Consider the following 24,738-nt stretch of genomic DNA (forward strand, 5'->3'; position numbering starts at 1 on the left):
TGCCCAAGCTAATAAGTGGCAAGTGTCTGAGACTGAATTCAAACCCCAGTCCTCCTGAGTCTAAGGTCAGTGCTCTATCTTCTGCACTAACTAGTTGCCCCCATTATCATAAACCTTAATTGGTTCAAGGTGAAGTTTGTACTTAAAAGCCACAATCTTTAATAGTCCCATATCTAAAGTCTGAATAAATAGTCTCATTCCTTAATTATAATCCCATCAAGTCCAAAGAGAAGATAAAATTGAATGAGAATTGGTTCAAGGTGAGGGTTTTAGGGATGAGGAATATCCTTTTTTTCCCTTTTGGGTTTTTGCAAGGTAATAGGGTTAAGTGGCTTGCCCAGAGCCACATAGGTAGGTAATTATTAAGTGTCTGAAGTCAGATTTGAACTCAGGTCATCCTGACTCTAGGGTGGTGCTCTATTGACTGCACCACCCCAGATGAGGAATATTCTTCTTTTTTCTTTTTTTAGGTTTTTGTAAGGCAAATGGGGTTAAGTGGCTTGCCCAAGGCCACACAGCTAGGTCATTATTAAATGTCTGAGACCGGATTTGAACCCAGGTACTCCTGACTCCAGGGCCAGTGCTTTATCCACTGCGCCACCTAGCCACCCCGATGAGGGATATTCTTAAGCAAGACCAAAGCTGGAAGGGGAGTACCAGTAAAAGGAGTGAGTGAAGGGATTATTTAAATGTGTTTTCTTGGTGAAATGACAATCTAGTTTTCAGCAGCATGCCCGTTCAAGGGCTCATTAAACATAAATGATCCAGGGCCAGTGGGAAACCTCTAGCTTGACCTTCCCTGTGCTCTTCCTAGAAGGCTCCAGGACTCTGAACCAGGGTCCTAGACTAGGGGCCACATCAGAGTCAAGTTCAAAAAGATTGAGAAGAAGTAGGCAGCCTGGTGTGGGGGGAGAGGGCCACAAGGCTGATCTGGCAGAAAATCCTTCAGCAGAACTGAAGTTTTGACTCAGTTGGTGAGATTGGCTGAGGTTTCTACCCCTTTGATCTTCAAAGACCAGACCCTCTGGCCTCATGCACATTTACAGTAGCAGAAACTCACTTATAAATTTTTTTCTTTCTTTTCCATTTGGGCTTACATTGTGTGTCTGAGCATGTCCACTGTATTGTTCCTGGTGGTAGAAAGACCTTTCTTTTTTTGACTCTGTTATCTTCTGTACTTTCTAAATATATACTGTATTGAGAGTAGTGGGCAGCTGGCATGATGTCAGTTCTCCCCTGGAGAAAACAGCCTCCAATATTACCTCCCTTTTTCCTCATCCCTAATGATCTCATCAATGACTAGCTGGTAGACTCAAAGCCAATTAACCAGATAATGGTTTTGGATTCCTTAGCACTAGGTTCTAATCACATGAGCTAAGATAAGCTACCTATGGAGTTGGGTTTGCAAGTTCATAAATCTCTTGTATGCTTCCTTACTCCAAACATAAAGGGCCAGCCCTGATGGGAATATATGTTGACAAATGCCTATCTCCCCCAATTAAAAGACTCAGTTAAAAGTGTTTGGTTTATTAATACCTGCCACCAGTGGGAGTGTGGGGATGAGGAGATAATGGTAACACCAAGGTCAATCAAGAAACCATATAAAAATAGCAGATAATGAGCAAAATACAATCAGGGATCAAAAAGGCAGAATTACTTCTCAAAAGAGGGAATTATGTCCAAACCAGATTCCCTCCTCCCCCCCAAGGGCTCTGATGGGATAGGTTGGGGAAGGAAGTTGAAGACTTTTGGAAGGGAACAAAGGCCCCCACCAAGAGGCCTTCTGGGCAGAGCCTGAGGAGTGTGGGCTCAGATGTGGGGAGGAGCAGGCTTCAGAGCCAGATGTCAGAGGTGCAGTCACCCCCAGGGTAACGTATCTCATGGGCTAGGGCTGGACCCAGAGGTTCCTTCCCAAAATCCACCAGGAAGTTAGGGTTCAGGGTCAGGCCTCCATTTTCTGTGTCTACATCAATCTGCAGCATCACCGAGCCTTCCCTGGAAGAAAAGAGATATGATAGGAGAAGATATATGGGATGAGAAAAAAATAAGGTCCTCCAACCCTTGTGATTCTTTATTACTCCCCAAAACTAATCCATGGGAGTTTTTCTTCCCAGTTTGTCAGTGGAGAATTATATGGAATGATGCTTACTAGAGAATTTTCAAGATAATCTGCGAGCTAGGTTTCTATTTAGATAGGAGAGAAGCTTGGGGAGGAAGGGGAAGGAAAGATCAGGGAAAAGAGCTGGTCCTTACCTAATGAGGGCAGGGTAGAACTGCTTATCCCAACCACTGTACAGGGAGGTGGTGACATAGAGACGGTTTCCATCCAAGCTGAGCTGGATCATCTGGGGCCCCCCTTGAATCTTCTTACCCTAGGGGAAAGAGCACCAAGAGCCTTACAGCCTCTGTTGAGATCTATTTAGATATCCTCTTGATTTCCCCCCCCCCCCCTTCTTCCTAAGGTAGAGTAAAGAGGGGAAAACTGATCATAAGTCACCATCCCAGGTCCTTGTGATGGCTTGGGGGGGGGGGGATTGTGCGAGATCTCCATTCCTAGGGAAGGGGGTGCTTTTACCTTGATGATCAAGGGCTTTGGTTGTTCCTTCAGTTCTTTATCCTCTATAATTCGAACAGGACCTCCCTGAACAATGCTGCCCCCAAGGAATATCTGATCCAGAGAAATGATATAGAAAGTGACCACTCTTTCCTTACCTTTGAGTTGTATCCCAATAGCCATCTCTCTGCTCCATAACCCACAGCTATTCCCCTTAGCCTTGCTTCTGGGGCTCCCCTCAATCTGGTCAGCTCTCTTTGCCATCCCTCTTAAGCTTCTTGCCTTTCCTTCTCTCCTTTAGTCCTTTATCTTCTCAAATAGTGGTCGTTTCCCCCTCCTCCATCAGATCTTCTTTTCCTCCACTTTCAATTCCCATTTGGTTTTCCTCTACTGTGTCCCTGCCTCCCTCCCAGCTCTCTCCAGATCTACAACCTGTCCAGTCAGGCGGGGCCTTTGTGGGTCAGAGATGTCATACTGCCTCACATCACCATGTATCCAGTTGCTGAAGTAGAGGAACTTATCATCCAGTGACAGGAGAATATCTGTGATCAGGCCTGAGGGGAGGGAGAAAACCTGGCTTGATCATTGGATTCCCTGCCTCTGGGAAGAGGGCATGCCAATACCTCCATCCAGCCCTGCCCTTGGTGATTACCTGGCATGTCAGGCAGCATCCATCCCTCCACTTTCTTGGATGGCACCTGGATCACCTTTTCAATTGCCCACTTTCCTCCCTGAATCAGAGGGGAAGAACCAGGAGGGGTGGGAGAAACAGATAGGTTCAGACTTCCTCAGATTAGAAGAGGAGGAAAGTTGGTTACTAAGTTATTGAACACATTTGCTATGTTGGCAGGTTTTGAATTTATTAAAAGGACCAAGACCATGGGAATGTGCAGGTAGGGGTAGTAGAGGTGCAACTGTGGCCTTGTTTTCTTGTAGAAGCATGTGATATGAATCTGAGACTAAGGGGTATGGGTATTAATGAAGAGGGTAATGTCCCACTGCATTCTTATTTTAAAATTATTTTTGTGATGGTTACATTTTGATGTCCAATTGTCCCACTTCTTCTCAACTCTACTTTAGAGAAGGCCAACATTTTATATCTATATATCTATATCTTATCTATAGATATATCTACATCTCGCCATCTCTATAACCATCTCTCTCTCTCTCTCTCTCTGTATATAGAAACAGTATTTTTGCTAAGAAAATCCCAGAAAGAGTCAGACATGACTGAAATGACTAAACAATATATGGAACCTTAGAACTCATTCTTCAGAATATCAGTTCTTTCTAGCTGATTTGGATGATCATACTGCTCAGGATGACTTGGTCATTCATTTACTCTTTGAACAGTATCAGTGTTCTCTTGGGTCTGCTTATTTCACTCTGCATTACGTCATGCAAGTCTTTTCATGCTTTTCTCAAACCAATCTGCTCATCCTCTCTTACAGCCCAGTAGGATTCCACTCACTTGGGTCTTGTAGAAACGTTGGATATTAGAGCTGAGGGCACACCCCACAAAGCCCTGGGAGGCAGCAGGGTCATGCAAAAATCGGATTTCCAAAGGGATTAGCCCATCTTGCATTTGTAGAGTCTGTACAAGCTCATGTGTCTGCCAGTCCCAGACATGCAGCTGACTCCCGTACAGCCCTGAGAGGAATGGAGAATTAGGAATCAGAGAGGAGGGGAAGAGAATCTTTAGCTGTCAGGATGCAGGCATGGGATGGAGATGTGAGCAAGGGCAGGGGTGAGCAAGGCTAAGAATCAAGGTCGGAAGTTTGAGGTAAAAGGTCCCAGGAAGAGAGAAAACAGAAAATCAGAGCCAAGTTGAGGATGGAGAAAAGAACATTCACCCCTAGACCCTGTCCCCAAGTGTCTACAGTCCAGGAATGTGAAAATTGGGAGAATTGAAAAATGAGGGTCAGGAGAAAATAGAATCAGAGTAGGAGGGCTTGAAATATGGAGGGAGCCCTCACCTGCAGAGACATCTTCAGGGTTGAAGCCATCCTTGAACACATTGGGGGCAGCCCACTCTGTGCTGATCATGACGTTGTGCCGGGGCTGATACCAAAAGTCATAGCCCATTGGAGCAGCGCCTCCAGGTCTCTCCCATGTTCCCTTCACCTCAAAGGTCTCCCCATCTAACAATACAAACCCTCCTGGAGAGAAAGCATTATAGAGAAGTTACTGTGAGTATCACCCCATTCTGAAAACTAGCCCTGTCCATATGTATAGACATAGTCCAGGCAGCATTAGGTGCCTGGACTATAGCTTATTACCTCCCAGGACTAACTCTCGCTTCACATTGCAGTAACAAAAAATAGGTGGTCTCTGGTACTTTATGCTATATCATCCATTTGCTTCCATCCCCTTAAAGGTAACTAGTTCTTCACATACGCTAAAAGGTTTGATGCCCTTACTTTGGGTCTCTCATTCTTAGAATCTTAAGACTTTGTAGTTCACCTTCTGGTACAGATGAAGAAACATGAGTTGACTGTGGCCACTGTTGATAGGAAGTCTTCCCTCCATCCCTTTCACAGCATTCCAATGCCCTAGTGGAGAAGGCTCCCAATATTCCTGCCCCCTTCCCCATCATCACTATCTGTTAACCACCATTTGAAGGCAGGTCAACTGGAAGAATAGGGCCCACCTGACCAAGTCAAGTCAACAAACATTAAACGCTGTGGAAAGTACTGGGGATGTGAAGAGAGGGAAAAAATACAGTCCCTCCCTTCACGGATTCCCAGGATCATCCTCCAGGAGACTGATCCTTGGGGAGATGTGGCCCACACCTGGCTCTGCTAAAGTCCCTGCCTCCTCAGCAACCACGGTCACTGAAGACCCAGAGAAGAAAGTCCCTGGCAATGTTAAATGACCCAAAGTCAGGAAAAAACCAGTTTTATCAATAGAAATAACATTCAGGAGGATGCAGGAACACTAATGACCATGAGTTCTTTTTTTCTGATTTGGAGCCAAAATGCCCTCTATGGCTTGTCTCCCCCATTTGAACATGAGCTCTGAGGGCAGACCTTGTCTTTTCTACTTGGGTCCTTGACACAGCACAGTGGTTGGCACATAAGTAAGGATATAATTGCCTTTTCATTCATTCATTTAATAGGTTAGAAGTAGCTCAGATTGCTCCCCAGTATCTAGGGTGAACTTAACCCTCACCCTGCCTCTGCAGCCCCCACCTAGATATATAGGTGTCTGCCCTAGGCTAAAGCCGTGGGCACATGAGATCCCTTCCCTTTACCTTTAGCGTTGCCCTTAGCATCCCCCAGGGAGCTGATCATCACCTCCCCACTGGGCAGACAGTGGCTAGTGTGTAGGTTGCCCAGGTCACACTTAGACTTCACTTCTGTGGGCTCCACAACCTGGAGGTTAGGGAGAAGGAATCAGCAACCAGTGTGACTTGTGTTCTCCCCACCATCCTTAACCCTTCCCTATTTCCTTTAGATTTCATAGAGATGAGGCAGTTCTCTCCTGAATTTTAATTAGAACATCAGAAAACTCCTCTTCCCATTCTAGAGATCACCTCTCTTTGGAGGGGGGGGGGGCAATAACAGATACTGGAAACCTGGATTGCTGTGACTCCTACTCCCTCCAATGATGAAATACAAGTGCTTGACTATCCTTGGTTCCATCTTCTCTCCTCTCGGCTATCCTTACAGACAGATCTCCCCAGATGGGACTATCCTAGGCTTCTCCTATTCTTCAGTCTCCCGTTTCTAAGATCTGATTTTCCTCCTTCCCACTGAAGAGAGCTCAAGAAATCTGTTTGGGGGAGTTCTTTCTCCCTTTCCCATAGGAACAGAGGGAGGGAGTGGTCAGGCCTACTGGGGAAGCTGAAACATTGTGGATATCTAGTCTTGGCCAAGATGAGAGGGAAACCTGCCTTATGCAGTTTGGGGGCCCTGGGATCTGAGCCCACATCCACCACATAGATGCGTGAGGAAATGAGGCTGGGCAGGATGAGCTTGGTGCGGGATTTGCTTTTATCTCCAAAGCAACTGCTACAGGTGTTCCAGCCTGAATGGTGCAGCTCATCATTCAGGTATGGTACTGGCAGTCTGTGTATCACCTGAGAACAAAGGGGAAGAGTTTAATCAAAAAGCCCTACAAACTGAGAATGTGGTGAGACCTGACTGAGATGCCAAGACAAGAAGAATAGCCCAAGAGTTTGGATGGTCCCTTGGTTGGGAGGGAGATTAGACAAGAAGGGGATACCAAGAGTTTGAATGGCACTTTGGTAGGGGAGAAGGGGATGAGCAAGAGAGCTACAGGCAATCAATCTCCTGATGTCCCCCACCTAATCTTACCTGGCTGTAGCAAGAAGACTTGGGGTTCACATCAACAGTGGCCAAATAGTCAGGGGCATCTGTGCCTGTGTTTCGATAGATACAGGGCAGGTAGAGAATCTCCTCTCGGGGCCCTGACATAACAAGAATAAACAAGGGGGGGTCAGTATACACAGACCTAGTGGGGAGGGGGTAAAAGCAGAGGGAACTAGGTAAGTTCTGAGAAATGGCACCATGAGGGGAGAGGAAGGGGCCAGAATACAGGGGAGCCCAGGAGAAGAGGCAGGGCAACGCCAAGCCAAATTTTGTTCAGCAGAGGAGCTGCACCCACAGTCATGTTTCAAGGTCATCAAGGTCAGAGCATCCTTCTGGCTTCTCCAAAGGGCATCCAAGTCCTGTGGCTACTGGCCCCTTTCCCACCCCCAGGCTGCCCTGGGACTTGCCTTTCATAGCTTCTTTGGGAGTAGGATAGCCAGGTCCACATTTTCCACATTTAGCTGTAAGAGAAATGAAAATTTGGGATCAGAGAGGTGCTTTACCCAGTAACTCCACTAGACATTAGCTTGGGTTTATTTCTTACCTTCTGTCACCTGCTCAGTTGGCACAGGTATCTGTTTGAGTTTCCCCACCCTCACCTTGTTTTCTCTCCTTCATTGGCACCCTTTCCCTATTCTTTTTTTTTTTTTTTTTTTTTTTTAGTTTTTTTGCAAGGCAAACAGGGTTAAGTGTCTTGCCCAAGGCCACACAGCTAGGTAATTATTAAGTGTCTGAGACTGGATTTGAACCCAGGTACTCCTGACTCCAGGGCCGGTGCTTTATCCACTGGGCCACCTAGCCGCCCCTCCCTATTCTTTTCTACTGGAATGTCCAAGAAAGGAAAGGAGAAAGTTGAACTTGGAGACCAAGCCTGCATGTATGTGTCTACCGAGTCAGAATCCAGGAAACTGAAAACCTCCTAATAGAGTCTCAGACAGTTGTCTTAATCCTCTGAACTCTGGGAAAAAGCACACAAAAGGAAACTCCCAAAAGGGACCCAAGCTGGGTGTGGTTAGGCAATACTCTGTCCTTCCTAGGACTCCTTGCCAGGAACCCTTATATAACTAGAAGCCTGGATATACTAGCCTCTAAAGGGACAAGGCCAAGCAACCATGTTGGCTTCAGTTTAGGTAGAAGATGGCACCAGACAGTCATTTCTAGAAAGCTGTGGTATGGTTTATGGGGACAGCAGTGGTAAAAATCATTGGGGTGGGGTTAGGGATAAGATATTCTGGAATGATTCCTGGGAAAAGGAATTTTTTTTTTTGGCAAAGACTTCCACTTGTGCAGCTGCCAGATTCCCCAAAGTTTGGACTTTTGGAGGTAAGTCTGGAAGGGCTGGAGGTTAGAGCTGCAAATTGAGAAAGAGCCTCTTTGGGGTAAATAGTGGTGGGAGAGGAAAGAAAGGAAGCTGACCCCGGTTCAGATCTCCTTGTTTCAGAGTTAATTTGATCTCTGATCCAGGAATGAGGGAGCTCAGATATGGGCAAGTCAGTGGAGAGCAAGAGGTCATCTTCCCTGGATCCCTACACAAGGACACTCCTAATGATAAACTTGCCCTGGGAATGAGTGGAGAGCATCAGCAGGGAAATGGCTACAAAAGAACTCCTGGGATGTTGGGTCCAAATTGGAATCTGCCTCCTTGAAATGTTCACTTTGGTGGAGTTTGGGAGGGAACCCAGATATGGGAATTACGGAGACCTGTCTGCTCACTTTGTGGCCCCATGTTGACCATTTAGACTATATAGGGGAGAGCCCTGAACACAAGAACAGAGATAGAGACTTGGAGAGACACAAAAATGAGAGAATCAGAAACAAAAAGATCAGGTCCTGTCTCTCCAATGTAGCACAGTGGTCTGGAATCAGGAAGACCCGAGTTCAAGTGTGACTTCAGATACCTACTAGCTGTGTGACCCTGGGCAAATCACTTCACCTTGTTTACCTTAGTTTCCTTATCTGTCAAATGATCTGGAGAAGGACCTGGCAAACCTTTCCAAAAGGGGTCTCTCCAAGGTAGGGAAAAGCGTGGGCGCAGGAAAAATAGTTTCTCGTTTTGGTTCTACATTCCCATGGAACCACTTCTAGCTCCTTCTTCATCAGCCTTTCCGGGATTCCAGACACTGGATTATAACCATTTCTCATCCTACCCCTATATTTCTTGAGCACCAGCTGGGATACTTTCTAGACAAACCCGCAAGCGTCCAGCCCACGTAAGGAACACGGCTAGGGGCAAGAACGTCACGTTATCAGAGTGGGTAACCAAAATTCTATTACCTAGTACTATCCACCAGGGCTGGTCCACCAAAGGTGGGTTAATAAATCAGGGTGGACCGTTTGGACAAAGAGAAAGAGACCTGAAACCTAAAAGGACTGGCCACTACTTTTCTTTCCCTAAGTGACCTAGGGCATCTGGGTTGCCTGGGCTGGCGAGAGCCAGGGCAGGGCAGGGCAGGGAAGGAATGAGGGGATGATTCTTGGGTTCACAGACCCTGGAGACAGTAAACTGCTGATGTTAATCCTTCACCCAAATGAGGCAACATAAGGTCAATTAATGGGTGGACTTGTGGTTGAGTTGATACTTTCAGAAGGGTGGGGTGGAGCGGAGTGAATGCACTCTCGAAATTTTTCTCCTAATGTTAGTAGGACATAATCTGGGGATCCCAAGCCCAGCTGAACTGGAAGGGAAAGAAAAGTTCTCAGAGTCTTATAAGGACACTGGTCTTGGATTTTCTTCTTATCCACAGAGTGCCCCAAAAGTACTGGAAAGGGAAGAGAGGAACAACTTGGGCAGGAAAGGGGAGGACCCAGGCTCCCCCCAAGTTTTCCTGGTGTCATTATGTAGGGGAAGGAGGGAGAAGTGGCCTTTCTCTTACCCATGCTGTTCACCTCTGCTCTGCTGACTGGTTGTGGCTGGAAGAGGCTTGCAGTTGTGGACTGGGAAGGGGCAGAGGGAAGGAAATTTATGTAAGCGATGGGGGGTGGGGCAGGGGAGGACCTGGGCATCTGGCCAGAGGGAAGGAGCACAGCCTGCTAGCTGGCAGAGGCTTCCTAGTGGTCTGAGTCTTCTGGTGATTGTTTGAATAAAAGGACTGGGGGAAGGGTTACTGAGGAGGCAGAGGGGAGGTGACTCCTTGCAAGGAAATGCCCCAACAGTCACACTTAGATTCCCTCTGTGTTCTGGAGGGTATGACTTGGAGTGAAAAATAAATATGGAAAGTTTAGAAGGTGGCTAGGAGCCTAAACTTGGAGGGCCTTGAATACCAGGTTAAAGAGCTTGGATTTTAGTAACAATAATAATGATAATGATATCTTTGCTTTTTTTTTCTACTCTTTTTTTCTCCGATTCTATTCTTATATCAAAAGCCCTTTGTCCTTTTCCTCTTTCTTCTTCTCCTCTTCTTCCTTCTCCTCTGATAATCCAGACTGCCCAGGGAACAGACCTAATGTCCATCCTTCAGACTCTGCTGCCCTCCACTGACACACCAGCATCTCTAGGGTTAGGGAGAAGGGATAAGGTTCTGTCTGATCACAAAGGGGTTCTTGTTGAGTTTTGAAATGGAGAGAATACTAAGGCTCCCTATTATTATCTTTATTACTTCTCTTCTAGGAGTCCAATTTTCTGTAAGTCCCTGAGGGCTAAGGGATAGGATATGGAGAGCACTGTCAGCTCCCCAGGCTTAGTTGTGGCACGACAATTAAGTTCCCTGGTTTGGTTTTGTCTTTCTATAAAATGGGAGCACCTTTGCCCCTGGGTTACTCAGACCCGGAGAGAAGCTTCCTAAGGGTGATGGTAATCATGACAATAACACTGTCACCCAAACACCTGGTAAAGATTATAGAGCCCAACAACCTAATAGACCATGGGTGGAAAGAAAGGTGTTAAGGGGAAGAAGCTACTATTTAGACTTCTAGCCCTTATTCTCTTGCTTCCCCTCATCTACTGACAGGACAGTGTGACATCTATCTCTGATCATATCACCTTCCATTCTATGGATGGCCATGGGTTTAGAATCAGGAGATCCAAGTTCAAATCTAGCCACAGATTCTAGCTAGATGACCTTGGGCAAATCATTTAACCTCTGCTTTCTTCCTCAACTATAAAATGGGGATAATAGTACCTATCTCCCAGAGTTGTTTCGAGGATCAAATGAGATAATATTGTAAAGTACTTAGCAATACACATACTGGCACATAGTAGATACTCATCTGTTAGTGATTATAATTATCGTTATTAAAATCCAAGCTTTTTAGCCTGATATTCACAGCCCTCCGTACTTAGAACCCTATCCCCCTCCTACCTTTCCATATTTATTTCTTCATTCCTCTTCCCCCCCTGCTGTACTGCAGCCAAGTTGGTCTGCTACTATTTTTTCCCAAAATGCATCTTGTGATTTCCTGTTACTAAACCTTTGGTTATGCTGTGCCTTAAGCCTGAAGTGCCTTCCCTTTCCATGTCTCTCTCTGTTAAAATCCAATTCATTCCATGGCACAATTGTTAAGGTGGAATGAAGAAACAGAGTAATCACGCTTACACTCTTGATTTATTTAGCAATGTATGTGACAGCAGAAACAAATAAGGTCCAAGGCTTGGGAGACAAAAACCCAGAACTTGCTTTCTCCACTGTTAATATGCAATTTGGAAGAAGTAAAAAGCAGATTTATAAGGACTGAGACATCTAGTTTCTTATTGGTGGAGAGCATCTGAAGGCCCTGAGGTGGGAGGGAGAGGGCAGGAACTGTGCTCAGGATCTAGGATAATCCTTTGCCTATCCTGTTTGTTGAATTGAATAGATGAACAGAAAGATTAGCTTGGGTTTTTTGTCTATCATTCCTTTTTAAAAATTTTTCCCCTAATTTTATTTATTTAAGGCAATGGGGTTAAGTGACTTGCCCAAGGTCACACAGCCAGGCAATTATTAAGTGCCTGAGGCTGGATTTGAACTCAGGTCCTCCTGACTCCAGGGCCAGTGTTCTATCCGAGGCACCACCTAGCTGTCCCCATTGTCCATCATTCTTGAAAAAGACCAGGATATCAGGGAGGTGAAGCCAAGACAAGCACATCAATTGGATTTAAGTGAGGGAGAACTGTGTGTTAAGTCACCAGCCTCACTTTCTCTTCCAGAGCCAACTGGATCCAGTGGCCAGATTTGAATCAGGATGACTGGAGATGATCTTGGATGAGAGCCAGGGTTAAGTGACTTCCCCAAGGTCACACAGCTAGTATGTGTCTGAGACTGGATTTGGTCTCCAAGGCCAGTAGGAAATATGTCACACAGCAACAATGGGATCCAGCATACAGTAAAGGGCTTCTCATCCATTCACTTTGGTCCATAAACTAAAGATATCCCTAAAACTCAGAAGCTTCTCTTTGCTTCAGTTTCTTCCTTTGATAAGGTTGCAAAACTGCCTTTGTCTTTGCAGACTGAGTTTTCCCCCATTCCCACAAACTGACTCCTTGGCAGGAATGACCCCACTGCATTTATATTCTCTTTTCCCAGAAACCTACTGAGGCCCAATGAGTGACTTTGTCTGCAAAAATCACTTTAATCTCCATAGATGAAAGCTGCAGGGTGGGGTTTTATAGAGCTAGAAAGTCTGGGGTGCCAGAGAAAAGGAGGTAGTTTAGGCCTAAGATTATTGGTGAACATAATTGTGGGTTCACTAAACCAGCTAGGATGAACAGGAAGCAAGATTGGTCCCTGGGGGTTATCTTGGACCTCAGAGTGAGAAACCAAGTGTTCAGAGGAGGGGCCCCCAGTTGGGCATCTCTTCATCTGGGAGTCCCATTCCCACCCCCATTGATGGAGAGGCCTGTAAGTTACAGAGTTTAGGAAAGAGGTGGACATAATAAGCACTTATATAAATGTTAGTTATAATAATAATCATAATCATAATTGTTGTTATTAAAATCCAAACTCTTTAGGTTTCATGCTTTGGTCCCTTTCTAACTCCCTGCCCTTCCACATATATTTTTTTCGCTCCTACTCCCTTACCATCTCTTCCCAAAATGCATTTTGTAATTTCATGTTACTAAGTGTTTGGCCGTGTTGTTTCTTAAGTCCTTAGTTCCTTCCCTTTTAAAATCCAGTTTGTTCCTTAGGGTCCAACTCAAATACCACCTCCTTAATGAATCACCCCCCCCCACTAGTTGCAATTTGTGGAGCTTTAAGTCTAGTATAGAACAATAAGTCAATCACTCACCAAGACTGTTAGACTTTTGGGATAGAAAGAAGAAACAAAGCTTGCATTTTAATGTACATAAATAAGGACATACAAGTTACCTACAGAATAGATGGAACCTCGGAGCAGTTTGGGGAATGGAGTAGGAATGGTCCCCTAGAAGGTGGCATTTGAGCTGAGTCTTAAAGAAAACCACAGATTTGAAGAGAAAGAGATGAGGAAGGAGAGCATTGGACATTGGGAAGAACTTGTGTAAAGCCATGGAAATGGAAGATGGAGCAATATGTATGAGGAACTAGAAAGAAAGCCACTTTGACTGGACCATGGAGAGCATGGAAGAGAGTAATGTGTAAGAAGAATGGAGGGGTGGCTAGGTGGCGTAGTGGAGAAAGCACCAGCCCTGGAGTCAGGAGTACCTGGGTTCAAATCCGGTCTCAGACACTTAATAATTACCTAGCTGTGTGGCCTTGGGCAAGCCACTTAACCCCGTTTGCCTTGCAAAAACCTAAAAAAAAAAAAAAAAAAAAAAAAGAAGAAGAATGGAAAGATTAGAAGGGACTAGGTGTCATGAAAGCCCAGAGAGGAGAGAGTATCCAAGAAGAGAGCATGGTCAACTGTGTTAAATGCTACAAAAAAGTTGAGGAGGAAGAGGACTGAGAAGTGATCATTAGATAACTTAGGAAACTCTGTGTGTGTGTGTGTGTGTGTGTGTTGGTTTTTGCAAGGCAACAGGGTGAAGTAACTTATCCAAGGCCACACAGCTAGGTAATTAATTATTAAGTGTCTGAGGCTGCATTTGAACTCAGATCCTCCTGACTCCTAGCTGCCCCCCAAAATATATTTTTTAAAAATAATTGAATTTTTTAACATCACCAAAGTTTCCCTTACTCCCACTTCCAGAGACATTGCATAGAGCAAAAATGTTCAATATATTGGAAGCATCTAAAATACATGCTCTATTGGACCCCCAACTCTGCAAAGGAGTGTATTTCAGGATATCTTTTCCTATTTCATCTTTGGAGCGATGCTTGTCCTTTGTAATTTTGTAGCATTGACTTTACAATTGTTTTATAGTTGTTTTTTCTGCTTACATTTTCCCAGTCACAGGTATGCTGGTAAATGTTTAGCAAACTGCTCTGTTGAGGAAAAAAATATAGGACACAATTTTAAGTTTAATCTGTATTATTATTTTCCCCAACAATTTTTTAGCCTGGAAATCAACAAAATAATATAGTAAGCCCTGAATTTGTCCACTTCTGAGAACTAAATGTTCACACTGAAAATATAACGGTCTTCCTTATTGACAGTTTGACTTGACTCCTGTATTCCTCTGGTCATGGTCGTGTATATCGTTTTCTTGATTCTGCTTTTTTTGCTTTGCATCAGATTATATAAATTTTTGCATGCTTCTCTAAATGCATATTTGTCATTTCTCACAGAACAATAATATACCATTACATCCATGGGCCACAATTTGTTAAGCATCCCCAAGGGATGGACATCCACTTTGTTTCCAATTTTTTGCTGTGACAAAAAGCACTGGTATAAATATTTTGGTTTAGATGGGGGACATTTCGAGAGAGTAGTTTTAACTGAATGATGAGGTTGGAAACCAAATCTGGGATCATGCCTGGGCTTTACCTGGACCATGAAAGGACCATAGAGACTAGCCAGTTCACTCCTCATTCCACAAATGGGGAAATTGAACCACAGAGTAGAAAAGTGACTTGAAGGTTTAGAAGAGAATTAGAGATGAGGAAGTGAGGGAAGCACTCAATGTAGACAGCTTTTTCAATAAGTTTAATTGAGAAAAGAAAAAGAGGAATAGGACCATCATAACTGGGATGGGGGCACCATAAATATAGTAAATATATTAATCAGTAGAAGAGAAAGTGCTTTGTGAAATCCAGTGGGGGAGGCAGGGAATCCTTTATATCCTACTTTTCAGCTCTTTGAATCTTAGCACAAAGTCAGGGACGGAGTTGGCTGGGAAGAAGTTGAATAGATGAGACAGGAGAGGGATGGGGCCAATCCTTCTCTCTTCATGTCAAAACTTCTTGTATCTTTAACTGAAAAAAAAAGAGAGGCTATTTTGCATATTCTTTATATTAATAGGTTTTTTTCAAGTACTTTTATTTCCAGATCTATTCCTTCTCCCCTCCCTATCCAGTGAGTCATTCCTTGGAACAAATCATAAAAAAGAAATAGAAAAAAAGCAATTCAGCAATACTAAGAACTACATCAAGCATGGCTAAGTATATGTTTTGCACAGTTTTATGTCTGTCTGTTGACTAGAGGTTGTTTCTTGTCAGTTTACTGGCTCCCGATTCTTTTCCCAATACTGGGGAAAAGTTTGTGGGAATGGGGGAAAACTCAGCCTGCAAAACTCAGCACTTACTCCTTTTATCCTCACAAATTTTGTTCCAAAGTCAGACCTGTTGTTTGGAAAATTGGACTGTGGGACTGCCATGTCCAATGGCAGAGAAGAGACAGAGAATCTGAAGGTAGGTCCAAGGCCATATCCTGGCTCTGCTGTTCATTATCTGTGTGGCCATGGGCAAGTCACTTTTCTATTCTGTGGCTCAATTTCCCCATTTGTGAAATGAGGAGTGAACTGGCTAGTCTCTAGGGTCTTTTCATGGTCCAGGTAAAGCCCAGGCATGATCCCAAAGCAAGGTAAAAATGGTATAATTCAGTCAACCAACTGTGACTAGGAAGGGCAGGGTTCAGTTTGAAAGCCTATGGAAGCATGAGAGTCAGGATAATTACCTTCTAATAATCCCTTGGCTTGTTTCTCTGAAACTCCAGAGCCTCCAACTCACTTCTTTATTGGAGGCAAAAATAGGATTGTGAAAATTTCCTCTTGGTTAGACAGAGACAGAGACAGACAGAGAGACAGAGACAAAGAAAGAGCAGAGAGACAGACAGAGAGAGACAGAGAGTCAGAGACAGAGAGAGAAAAAGAGAGAGGGAGCAGAGACAGAGAGACAGAGAAAGAGGTGGGAGGGGGCTTCTATTTTGTCCCTCTCCTTCCAAATCTTGGATTTTTTTTTTGTGAGGAATCAAACCCTATTGCTAGTATTTCCTTGAGCTCAGAATTGGTGTGTGTTTGTGTGTGTGTGTGTGTGTGTGTGTGTGTGTGTGTGTGTGTGTGTGTGTGTGTGTTTACCATAAACACTATCTGTCTCGGCAACAAATCCTTTTTGAATCAGTAGTTTGAAGCTACTTGCAGTTTGAAGGAACAAGGAGGGCTACCTGACTAGAGAGGATGGACTTTCCCGGAGGGCTCTTAGAGAGAGAGGGCAGAGCAGGGTCTGTGGTTCGAAGGCCTGGCTATTCTATAACTCTTGTTTACCTGCCCTTTGCCTCTTGCCAGTCTGCTTATGTAACAGGTGAGTTATACTTGTGACATATAAGGGGCTGACCATGGTGGAGCAGCCCAAGCAGAACTATTGCTAGGCCTGCAGGGCTGGCAGCCTTCATGCCTCTCCCTCTCTACTAAGGGATCCCTAAGCCAGGGTCAGTTATGGAGGTTCCTGATCTCCAGAGAGAGGGCTCAGCGCCTCGAGGAGAATCCCTGGCTCTGGTTTTTCTAAAGGACAACAGAAAGCTACACTGTAAACAATGGAAATCGGGCATCATTGGTTTCTCCCATACAAAAGAAGTGTTGAACACAAAAAACACAAGAGCACCTGTTAAAATGACTTATAACTTCTTTACTCTCCTGGAAGGAGGTCACTTAAAATATAAAGCCAGGAAACATTTTTTTGCAGGTCCTATTGGCTCTATTGTCCAACCATCCTTTAAGGCCATATCTTCTGGCAGGTCAGGGAATGGACCCATTGTTCTCAAAAAGTGCTGAAGAGTTGGCTGGGAGCTCTTCCAAGGAGTTTAAAGGCTGAACCCAGGCTTTGCTCTGCTCCCTGGCCATCTTTTTTTTTTTTTTTTTTTTTTTTTTTTAAGGTTTTTGCAGGGCAATGGGGTTAAGTGGCTTGCCCAAGGCCACACAGCTAGGCAATTAAGTGTCTGAGATTGGATTTGAACCCAGGTACTCCTGACTCCAAGGCCGGTGCTTTATCCACTACGCCACCTAGCCACCCCCCTTTTTTTCTTTTTAAGGTTTTTGCAAGGCAGACGGGGTTAAGGTGGCTTGCCCAAGTCCACACAGCTAGGTAATCATTAAGTGTCTGAGACCGGATTTGAACCCAGGTACTCCTGACTCCAAGGCCGGTGCTTTATCCACTGTGCCACCTAGCCGCCCCGACCCTGACCATCTTTTTACCATCTGGGGCCAACCATCCACTTAACCTTTTCAGCCCCAAGAGCTCCTACCCTGGAGTTGCTTCCACTGGTCTGATTGGTATTTGAAATGAGAAGATTGGATTGGCTAGTCTCTATGGTCCTTTCACAATCCAGGTAAGTGATCATCCTGACTCATTATTTAGGGGGAGCCCAGCCATGCTTCACTTTATTCTCTGTTCATCTTCTTACTAACCTCCCTTCACGTCCCAACTCAAATCCTACCTTTTATAGGAAGCCCTCATCATTCTAGTGCCTTCCCTCTGTAGATTATTTCCTATTTATCTTCTATTAAGCTTGTTTGTACCTGTCTACTCTTATGTCTCCCATTAGGTGATGAGCTCCTTGAGGGCAAGGGCTGTCTTTTGCCTCTTTGTATCCCCAGAGTTTAGCACAGTGACTAACAAAGAACAAGTGGTTAATGAAAGCTTATTGACTTATTGACCTATAGAAGGTTAGAAGGTCTGAACTTTGCCAATTCTCTATGCTGATTCCACAATTTGATCATACAACTTAAGTCAGGTTGGGGAGGGCTTGTACCACTGCCCCCCCCCCCACCCAGGGTTTAATTTTTGGAGGAAGTCTAACAGAATATTTTTGACTCTGTTCATAGGGTCTTATATATTTCTTACAAGGAGTGAAATAAAGACTGTGTCATACCTGATATGTAGTTAGTATCCTGTTATCCACTTATGGGGAAATATTTAGAGATCTTCCTGGGGCACTCCAAATTGAAGCATAATGAACCAAAAGAGAAAATGATGTTCTAGATTGATTTCTCCCCCCCCCATTGGAATTGGTTTGATTGAGCCCAGGTTATTTGAGGGTCAGTAAAGAAGAAGTTCACACGTATTTTAACCTGTTTAGGGAATGGTCCATGGAAGCTAAAGGCAGGTGTGCTTTGGTACTTCACCCAGAACTGTCTAGACAAGTTGAGTTTATCCCTAGGGAGAAAGGATTGTTATTCTTCATGACTTCAACTTCAAGCAATCTGGTTTTTGTGCCAAATTACCCACAGGTAATTCTCCTAAGCTAACTTTCCAAAGTTTCCACAAAAGTTAACCTCACATTAGAATTTCATGGTTGCCCCATTAAAGAATTCATCATTTACTGACCCCTCTTCTAATGATGGACCTTTCTGTACTTAGCAATGTTGAACTTTGGGTAGAAGACACAATGGTCACAATGGTCAACTCCTTCCCTACTTATTAGAACCTGTTAGAGCTTGAGCTCTGCCAGGAGAGCCTTGGAGTATCCAGGAAAATTTCTGTGGGGCCATGGAGCATTGGGATAGGTACATGATAAAGTCAAGAAAAGCATCTGAAGTTGTGAGCACTCTCCTCGGGCTGGTTGGCAGAGCAGCGGGTGGGGGGGTAGACAGCGCTAAGGCTCTCTGGCTCTCTCATTGGACTCTGGCTGGGGGAAGCCAGAGAATTCATCCACTCCCCTGAGCCAGCCCCCCCCCCCCCAGGGGAGATCAGAGACGCTGCAGAGCATCATGACATTCCAATACAAGGAGGATCATCCTTTCAAGTACTGGAAGAAAGAAGGGGAGAAAATTCGGAAGAAATACCCAGACAGAGTGCCTGGAATCGTGGAGAAGGCACCTAAAGCCAGAATCCCTGACTGGGACAAGAAGAAGTACCTGGTGCCCTCTGACCTTACCGTTGGTCAGTTCTACTTCTTAATTCGAAAGCAGATCCACCTTTGGCCAGAAGACGCCCTATTCTTCTTTGTCAACAACACTATCCCTCCTACTCCTGCCACCATGGGCCAGCTTTATGAGGACAACCATGAAGAAGACTATTTTCTCTATGTGGCATACAGTGATGAAAGCGTCTATGGGAAGAAGGCATCGCAGGACAGAACTGCTGCATTGGCTGGGGGGAAGGTTTTTGACATGTATGATTGGGAAATGGGGATGGCACCCCTCTTTTCTGCCCTCTTCTTACCCTGCAGAATTAGCCTTTGTTGTGCTGGATAGAAGGGTCCAGTGGGGTGGGAGGGTTTGTTAGGTTGCTTTCAGGTAGTCTCTGTTCAGGAAGGACTTCCCAGTTTTCTTAACTTGGGGGGTGAGAAGCCCAGTTTGATACATTTGTAGGAAGATGAGAAACAGAAGAAAATGCTCTAATTACCCCAATTATTTGACCAAACCTGTTTTTATCATCTCTCCTTGGTGACATCTCTTCCATAGTCCTACATTGGGCTTTATTCTCCCCCTAATATTCCTAGATATCATTCTCCCTCTCTCTCTCTCTCTCTCTCTCTCTCTCTCTCTCTCTCTCTCTCTCTCTTAAGATTTTTTTTGCAAGGCAAACAGGGTTAAGTGGCTTGCCCAAGGCCACACAGCTAGGTGATTATTAAGTGTCTGAGACTGGATTTGAACCCAGGTACTTGACTCCAGGTCTGGTGCTTTATCCACTAGCCACCTAGCCACCCCTCCTAGATATCATTCTCAAAGGGGAATGTGACCCTAGAGTTTATAACCACTATTACCTGGCTTAATTGGGTTTTGTATCTCCAGACTTCACTTAAAAGATAGTATGGAGGCTGAGGGGAGAGTGTTTTTCTCCTGAGTCTTCTATGGAAGTATTGGGCCACTTGACATTTCCTTTTTGTCCTTCTAAATTGAGGGCCAAGCCTGGGAACCAAAGAGGAAACTTGTTTGGCATTAGGACCCTAAAATACAATTCCTCCTTTCCTTTTTTTTAAATCTTAAAGTGTGTAAACTTTCTTCACTTTCCTGTCTTTCTTCACTCCTTTCTTCACTCTCCTGTCTAACTTCCATTCTGTTTTCTCATGGAATGTCCCAGTGGAGGTGAAATCACTAAGAGTGTGGTTTTGAAGTCTGGATTTTGAAAAGGAGGGAGGGAAGGTTATATCACTTAACTGAATTTATAGAGAATCTTTGTCCCAGCTTCTGTATACCTTTTAGTACAGAACAAGAAATCCTAACTATCCTGGACTTAATTAACCTTCAAACATTCCCATCTATAGAATGGAAACCTTCCTCATCATTCCTAAACCCTACTATTCTGGGTACAGGGGAAGGTGGGAGGGGGCCTAACTCCCTCATAGCATTCTTGCTCCCATGCACACATATATGGTTGATAAATTCAACTCCCTTGTTCTGTATTCATTCATCAAAGCTGCTGTTTAGAAAGTCCTGATTTATTTTTCAGTTTTATTGTTTTCTCTTTTGGGGAAGATGGGGGGAGGAAGGCAGGGAAAGAGGTGTTTGAGCTCAGCCATTTAGTTACATCTTTTGCTTTGTTGGAAATCTGGTCCCCTGTGATAGGGAGACACCTCTCTTTGTCAATTGTTGTACTAGCAGCAGGTTCCTGTGTAAATGAAGTTCTTGCTATCAAGGCAAGGAAATAAAATAATTGCACACTTTAAGATTAAAAAAAAACAAAAAAGAAAACTAGCTGAATCTACTCATAATAAATAATAAAAATAATAAACAATGAAATTATGTTTGTGTTTTAAAGGTGCTTAGGATTTCATTTTTCAAGATACTTCAATGGGGAAAATTCCAAAAGAGGAGAAAAAAAATCAGTATCTGATTAGTATCTAGCCCCCCAAAAAGGGAATTGAGGAGACCTCAGCAACTATTGATTGATATTTCTTATTTCTTCCTATTTCTTGATCTCCATAAAATATTTTATTTTTTTTAACTTTTACAAATAGATATTTACTGTGAAGTTATAATAAGAACAGAAGTTTGAGATTTCTTTCCTGACACCCTCTGGCACTAATTCAGTCTCTGAAGGCTTAGGGAGAAGGTCCAGATTAGTTTAGCTCCTAATTCCTTGATCCCACCAAGTTCATGTCCAGATGCAAACTTCACTGCCAAGGCTGCTCTTCTCAACCATTGCTGGCGGGTCTTGAATGTTTTTCTTTCAGTTGACTTCTTGCTCTTTGGGACATTTATTGACTACAATTCCATGGACTCTAGAATCCTAGGAAGGTGAGGCATCCTCCCGATCTTTTGAAATGCAGTAAACAAGATTGGAGACTTTTAGCCAGAATAGAAAAGATCATATGGGAAGCTAAGAACCAAGATTTTGTTCCCAGGGCTATATAGAGGAGAGAGACCTCAGGCCTTCTCCTTATAGTTTTGTTTCTCACCAGAAGTTGTTGGCAAAGAAATCATCATTTCAGCCAAAGAGAGGAATGGTCTATGCCTATTGATGAACATGTGAGAAGAGAATAGACCTATTTCTGCAGAATATTTTCCATAGCAGATCATAATACCAGACACGACACTGGTTTCAAGAATATAATATCCCATTATGTTTGTTATCTCAATTGAACAAAACAAAGTTGTAAAGGTATTTTTCCTTATATGCACATGGTGAGGTTCTTTTACGGGTGCAACTACATAAGTAATTTGGTGCAATGATCCTCTGGTCCTCACCATCAAGCAAGGCATAAAGCCCTATATTTGCCAAAGGTGTTCAGCACCATCCTAGTGGATATCTTGTGCAAAGTTCAAAATGTGAGATCATTTATCTTAATTGTAAAATGAGGATGATAATGAAATACTACATAACTCTGCAAACTTCTAAGTATTAGAGAATATTGTTATCATGCCCAAAGTTCATTCCCCAGGTATATTTTCTGATGTGGACAGATCAGAAGATAATATTTGCCTTTCTCTAGTTTATTTTATATTGTATAATATACACATATGCACATACTTTTGTTTTTCTGTCATTTTCAGTTATGTTTGACTTTTTTGTACCCCCTTTTGGGGGGAGTGATTTGTCATTTCCTTCTCCAGATCATAGATGAGGAACTGAGGCAAACAGGGTGAAGTAACTTGCCCACGGTCACAAAGCTAAAAAATATCTGGATTTGAAGATGAGTCTTCCTGATTCCCAATGCTTCATCCATTGTACCACCTAGCTACCCTAATATACACAGAAACACCCCCCCCACATACACACAATATGTATTATACAAATATTTCTATTTACTTGTCCATGTAGATGTTTTCTCTCTCACCTTCTACATAAAATTTGTTTTGTTTTGTTTTTCCTGTTCTCTTAGTGCCTAGCACAGTTTTTGTTTGGAAGGCAATGGGATTAAGTGATTTGCCTAAGGTCACACAGTTGGTAAATATCAATTGTCTGAGACTGGATTTGAACTTAGTACCTCCTGACTCAAAGTGCTCTATCCACTGTGCCACCTAGCTGTCCCCATAGTAGGTTCTTAAAAAATGCCTGTTGAAGCAATCTTAGATGATGAGGTTCTCCCATATACTTTCTTTGATCATGAAGCCCCAGGGGGCGGCTAGGTGGTGGCTAGGTGGTGTAGTGGATAAAGCACCAGCCCTGGAGTCAGGAGTACCTGGGTTCAAATCCGGTCTCAGACACTTAATAATTACCTAGCTGTGTGGCCTTGGGCAAGCCACTTAACCCTGTTTGCCTTGCAAAAACCTAAAAAAAAAATCATAAAGCCCCAGAATCTCAATAAAACTCATGGCCATTCAAAAACTCATTGGCCTCAATCATCCACATAGAAAAAAGTTAATGGGTGAAGAACGTAGAATTTGATTAAAATATACAGTTGGATGGAGTTAACCTACCAGTTCATAGTTCTTTGACAGACAGATGGGCAATGGACTGGACCCAGACTCAAAGTAGAAAAAATTGACTTAATTACCTCTAGAAAATTGCCCACAGCTTCTAATCTTTCTACAAAAGCAGATCTAATTTATAACACCACTGATCTTGTGTTGATGCTGTATGATCAAAAATAATGGAAGGACACAATTTCACAAGAATCCAAATTGTAGATGACTCAAAGACAATGACTAGAGAAGTGAATAATGGGTCTAAGCAGGCTACCATATTGTTGAGGATGGTTTGCATGAAAGAAGAGGCCTAAAAAAAGCCTTCTAGGACCTGGGGAACATTAACCATGCATGATTATAAAACAGGTTGGGCTACTCACTGAAAACAAGGCATAACAGATGGACAGTTCTCTGCTATACTGGTATTCACAAAATAGAAAAGCCCCTGTAAATACTGGGGAGATTCTCTGTTAAAGAGACCATTTAACAGAACATGGACAAGACCCATGAGGTGAGAAGGTGTGGATGGACTAGAGCCCACACCAGTGATGGAGTTTATCCATTATTGAGTTAGCTTATGAAGTCTCCAACATTTTAGTATAAATTTATTTTTAAATCAATCTGCTCACATTGTGTGATGATCAACTATGAGTAACTCAGCTCTCATGGCAAGACAAACACAAAGGAATCATGATGGCAGATGCTATCTATACCCAGATAAAGAATTGATGAACTCAGAATACTGATCAAAGTATATTTTTTTCAATTACTTTATCCTTTTGCAAAGTTATTTTTCCTTTTCATCTGTTTCTCCTTCCATTACTGAAGCTTATATGGAAATATATTTTACATGACAGTACATGTGTAAATTATATCAAATACCTACCACTGTCAGAAGAGGGAAAGCAGTAAGAGAAAACTTTGGAACTCAAAAATCTTGTAAAAATCAATGCTAAAATTTTCATAATTTGTAATTGGGAAAATATTATCTAAAAAATAAAAAAGAGAAGGGAAGGACATCAATCTGTTTTTTTTTTTTCTTGAAGGAAGAGAAGAGAACATGAAATACCAGGGACCCTGGGAGGAGGAGGTAAGTGAGATAGATGCTGATCTGAGGAAATGGTGGGGGGGTGCTTCAAAGATGATTTAGCCCTATCTACAATTTTGTCAAAGGTCAACTATGGACACTATTTGAAGGAGAGGAAAAAAAAGAGAATGTCTTGTCTCTGGGGGTACCCCTATCTTCAGGTAATAGAGAAGAGTGGAGGAAGAGAGAGAGAGAGAGGAGAGAGAGAGGAGAGAGAGAGAGAGAGAGAGAGAGAGTGTGTGTGTGTGGCAGATAAAGAATCATAAGGGAAATTTAACCGGTAACTTGAGGTAAGTTTTATTCATGTTCCAGACAAGAATAAATGTGAGTATAAAGATCAGCTGAATTTATACAGCTCCCTGCCCACAGAGGGAAGGCAATAAGGAAAGGGAGGGATGGAGTGGTGAGGTTGAAAAAATAACTGCTATCAGCCATCACCGCATTTGGTCTACATCAGCCCCAGCCACTTGTGGAACATCTGTTTTTTGGATTCCAGGGAATTACTCTGGTTCACTCTCCCTGTCCCAGCTTGGAAAGTCCCTAATCCTAATTGTTTTTAATATGCAAAAGTCTGTCTCCCTCCTATATTTGGGATCTAGGTCTAAGCTGAGGAGATCTGGTCCAGGTTTGTTGGACAATTGCCATACAATGTTTAATAAATCAATATGTTTGGAAGATTGAACTTTTGTTTCCTCAGTCATTT

General features: G+C 43.4%; 1 protein-coding gene and 1 pseudogene across 1 annotated transcript; one reads left to right on the forward strand and one right to left on the reverse strand.

Moving 5' to 3' along the window:
- Positions 1-1,511: 1,511 nt before the first annotated feature.
- On the reverse strand, positions 1,512-9,842 carry LOC141488606 (methanethiol oxidase). Its single transcript, XM_074188824.1, has 12 exons — positions 9,762-9,842; positions 7,296-7,349; positions 6,874-6,986; positions 6,450-6,635; positions 5,808-5,928; positions 4,531-4,713; positions 4,026-4,204; positions 3,207-3,285; positions 2,987-3,108; positions 2,576-2,668; positions 2,254-2,372; positions 1,512-1,995 (listed from the first exon to the last, which is right to left on the reverse strand). Exons 1-12 carry the CDS (start codon positions 9,763-9,765, stop codon positions 1,833-1,835), a joined length of 1,416 nt encoding a protein of 471 aa, XP_074044925.1. The 5' UTR covers positions 9,766-9,842; the 3' UTR covers positions 1,512-1,832.
- Positions 7,572-19,351, forward strand: LOC141489499 (gamma-aminobutyric acid receptor-associated protein-like 1 pseudogene; annotated as a pseudogene).
- The last annotated feature ends 5,387 nt before the right edge of the window (positions 19,352-24,738 follow it).

The sequence above is a fragment of the Macrotis lagotis genome, chromosome 5, assembly GCF_037893015.1.
Source record: "Macrotis lagotis isolate mMagLag1 chromosome 5, bilby.v1.9.chrom.fasta, whole genome shotgun sequence".
Classification (NCBI taxonomy): Eukaryota; Metazoa; Chordata; class Mammalia; order Peramelemorphia; family Peramelidae; genus Macrotis; species Macrotis lagotis.

Excerpts from the sequence above, each read along its gene's own strand:
- LOC141488606 (XM_074188824.1), bottom strand. Across the intron at positions 4,714-5,807 it reads TGCTAAGGGCAACGCTAAAG|GAGGGTTTGTATTGTTAGAT; the intron begins GTAAAGGGAAGG and ends CTTTCTCTCCAG. Across the intron at positions 4,205-4,530 it reads CCCTGAAGATGTCTCTGCAG|GGCTGTACGGGAGTCAGCTG; the intron begins GTGAGGGCTCCC and ends CATTCCTCTCAG.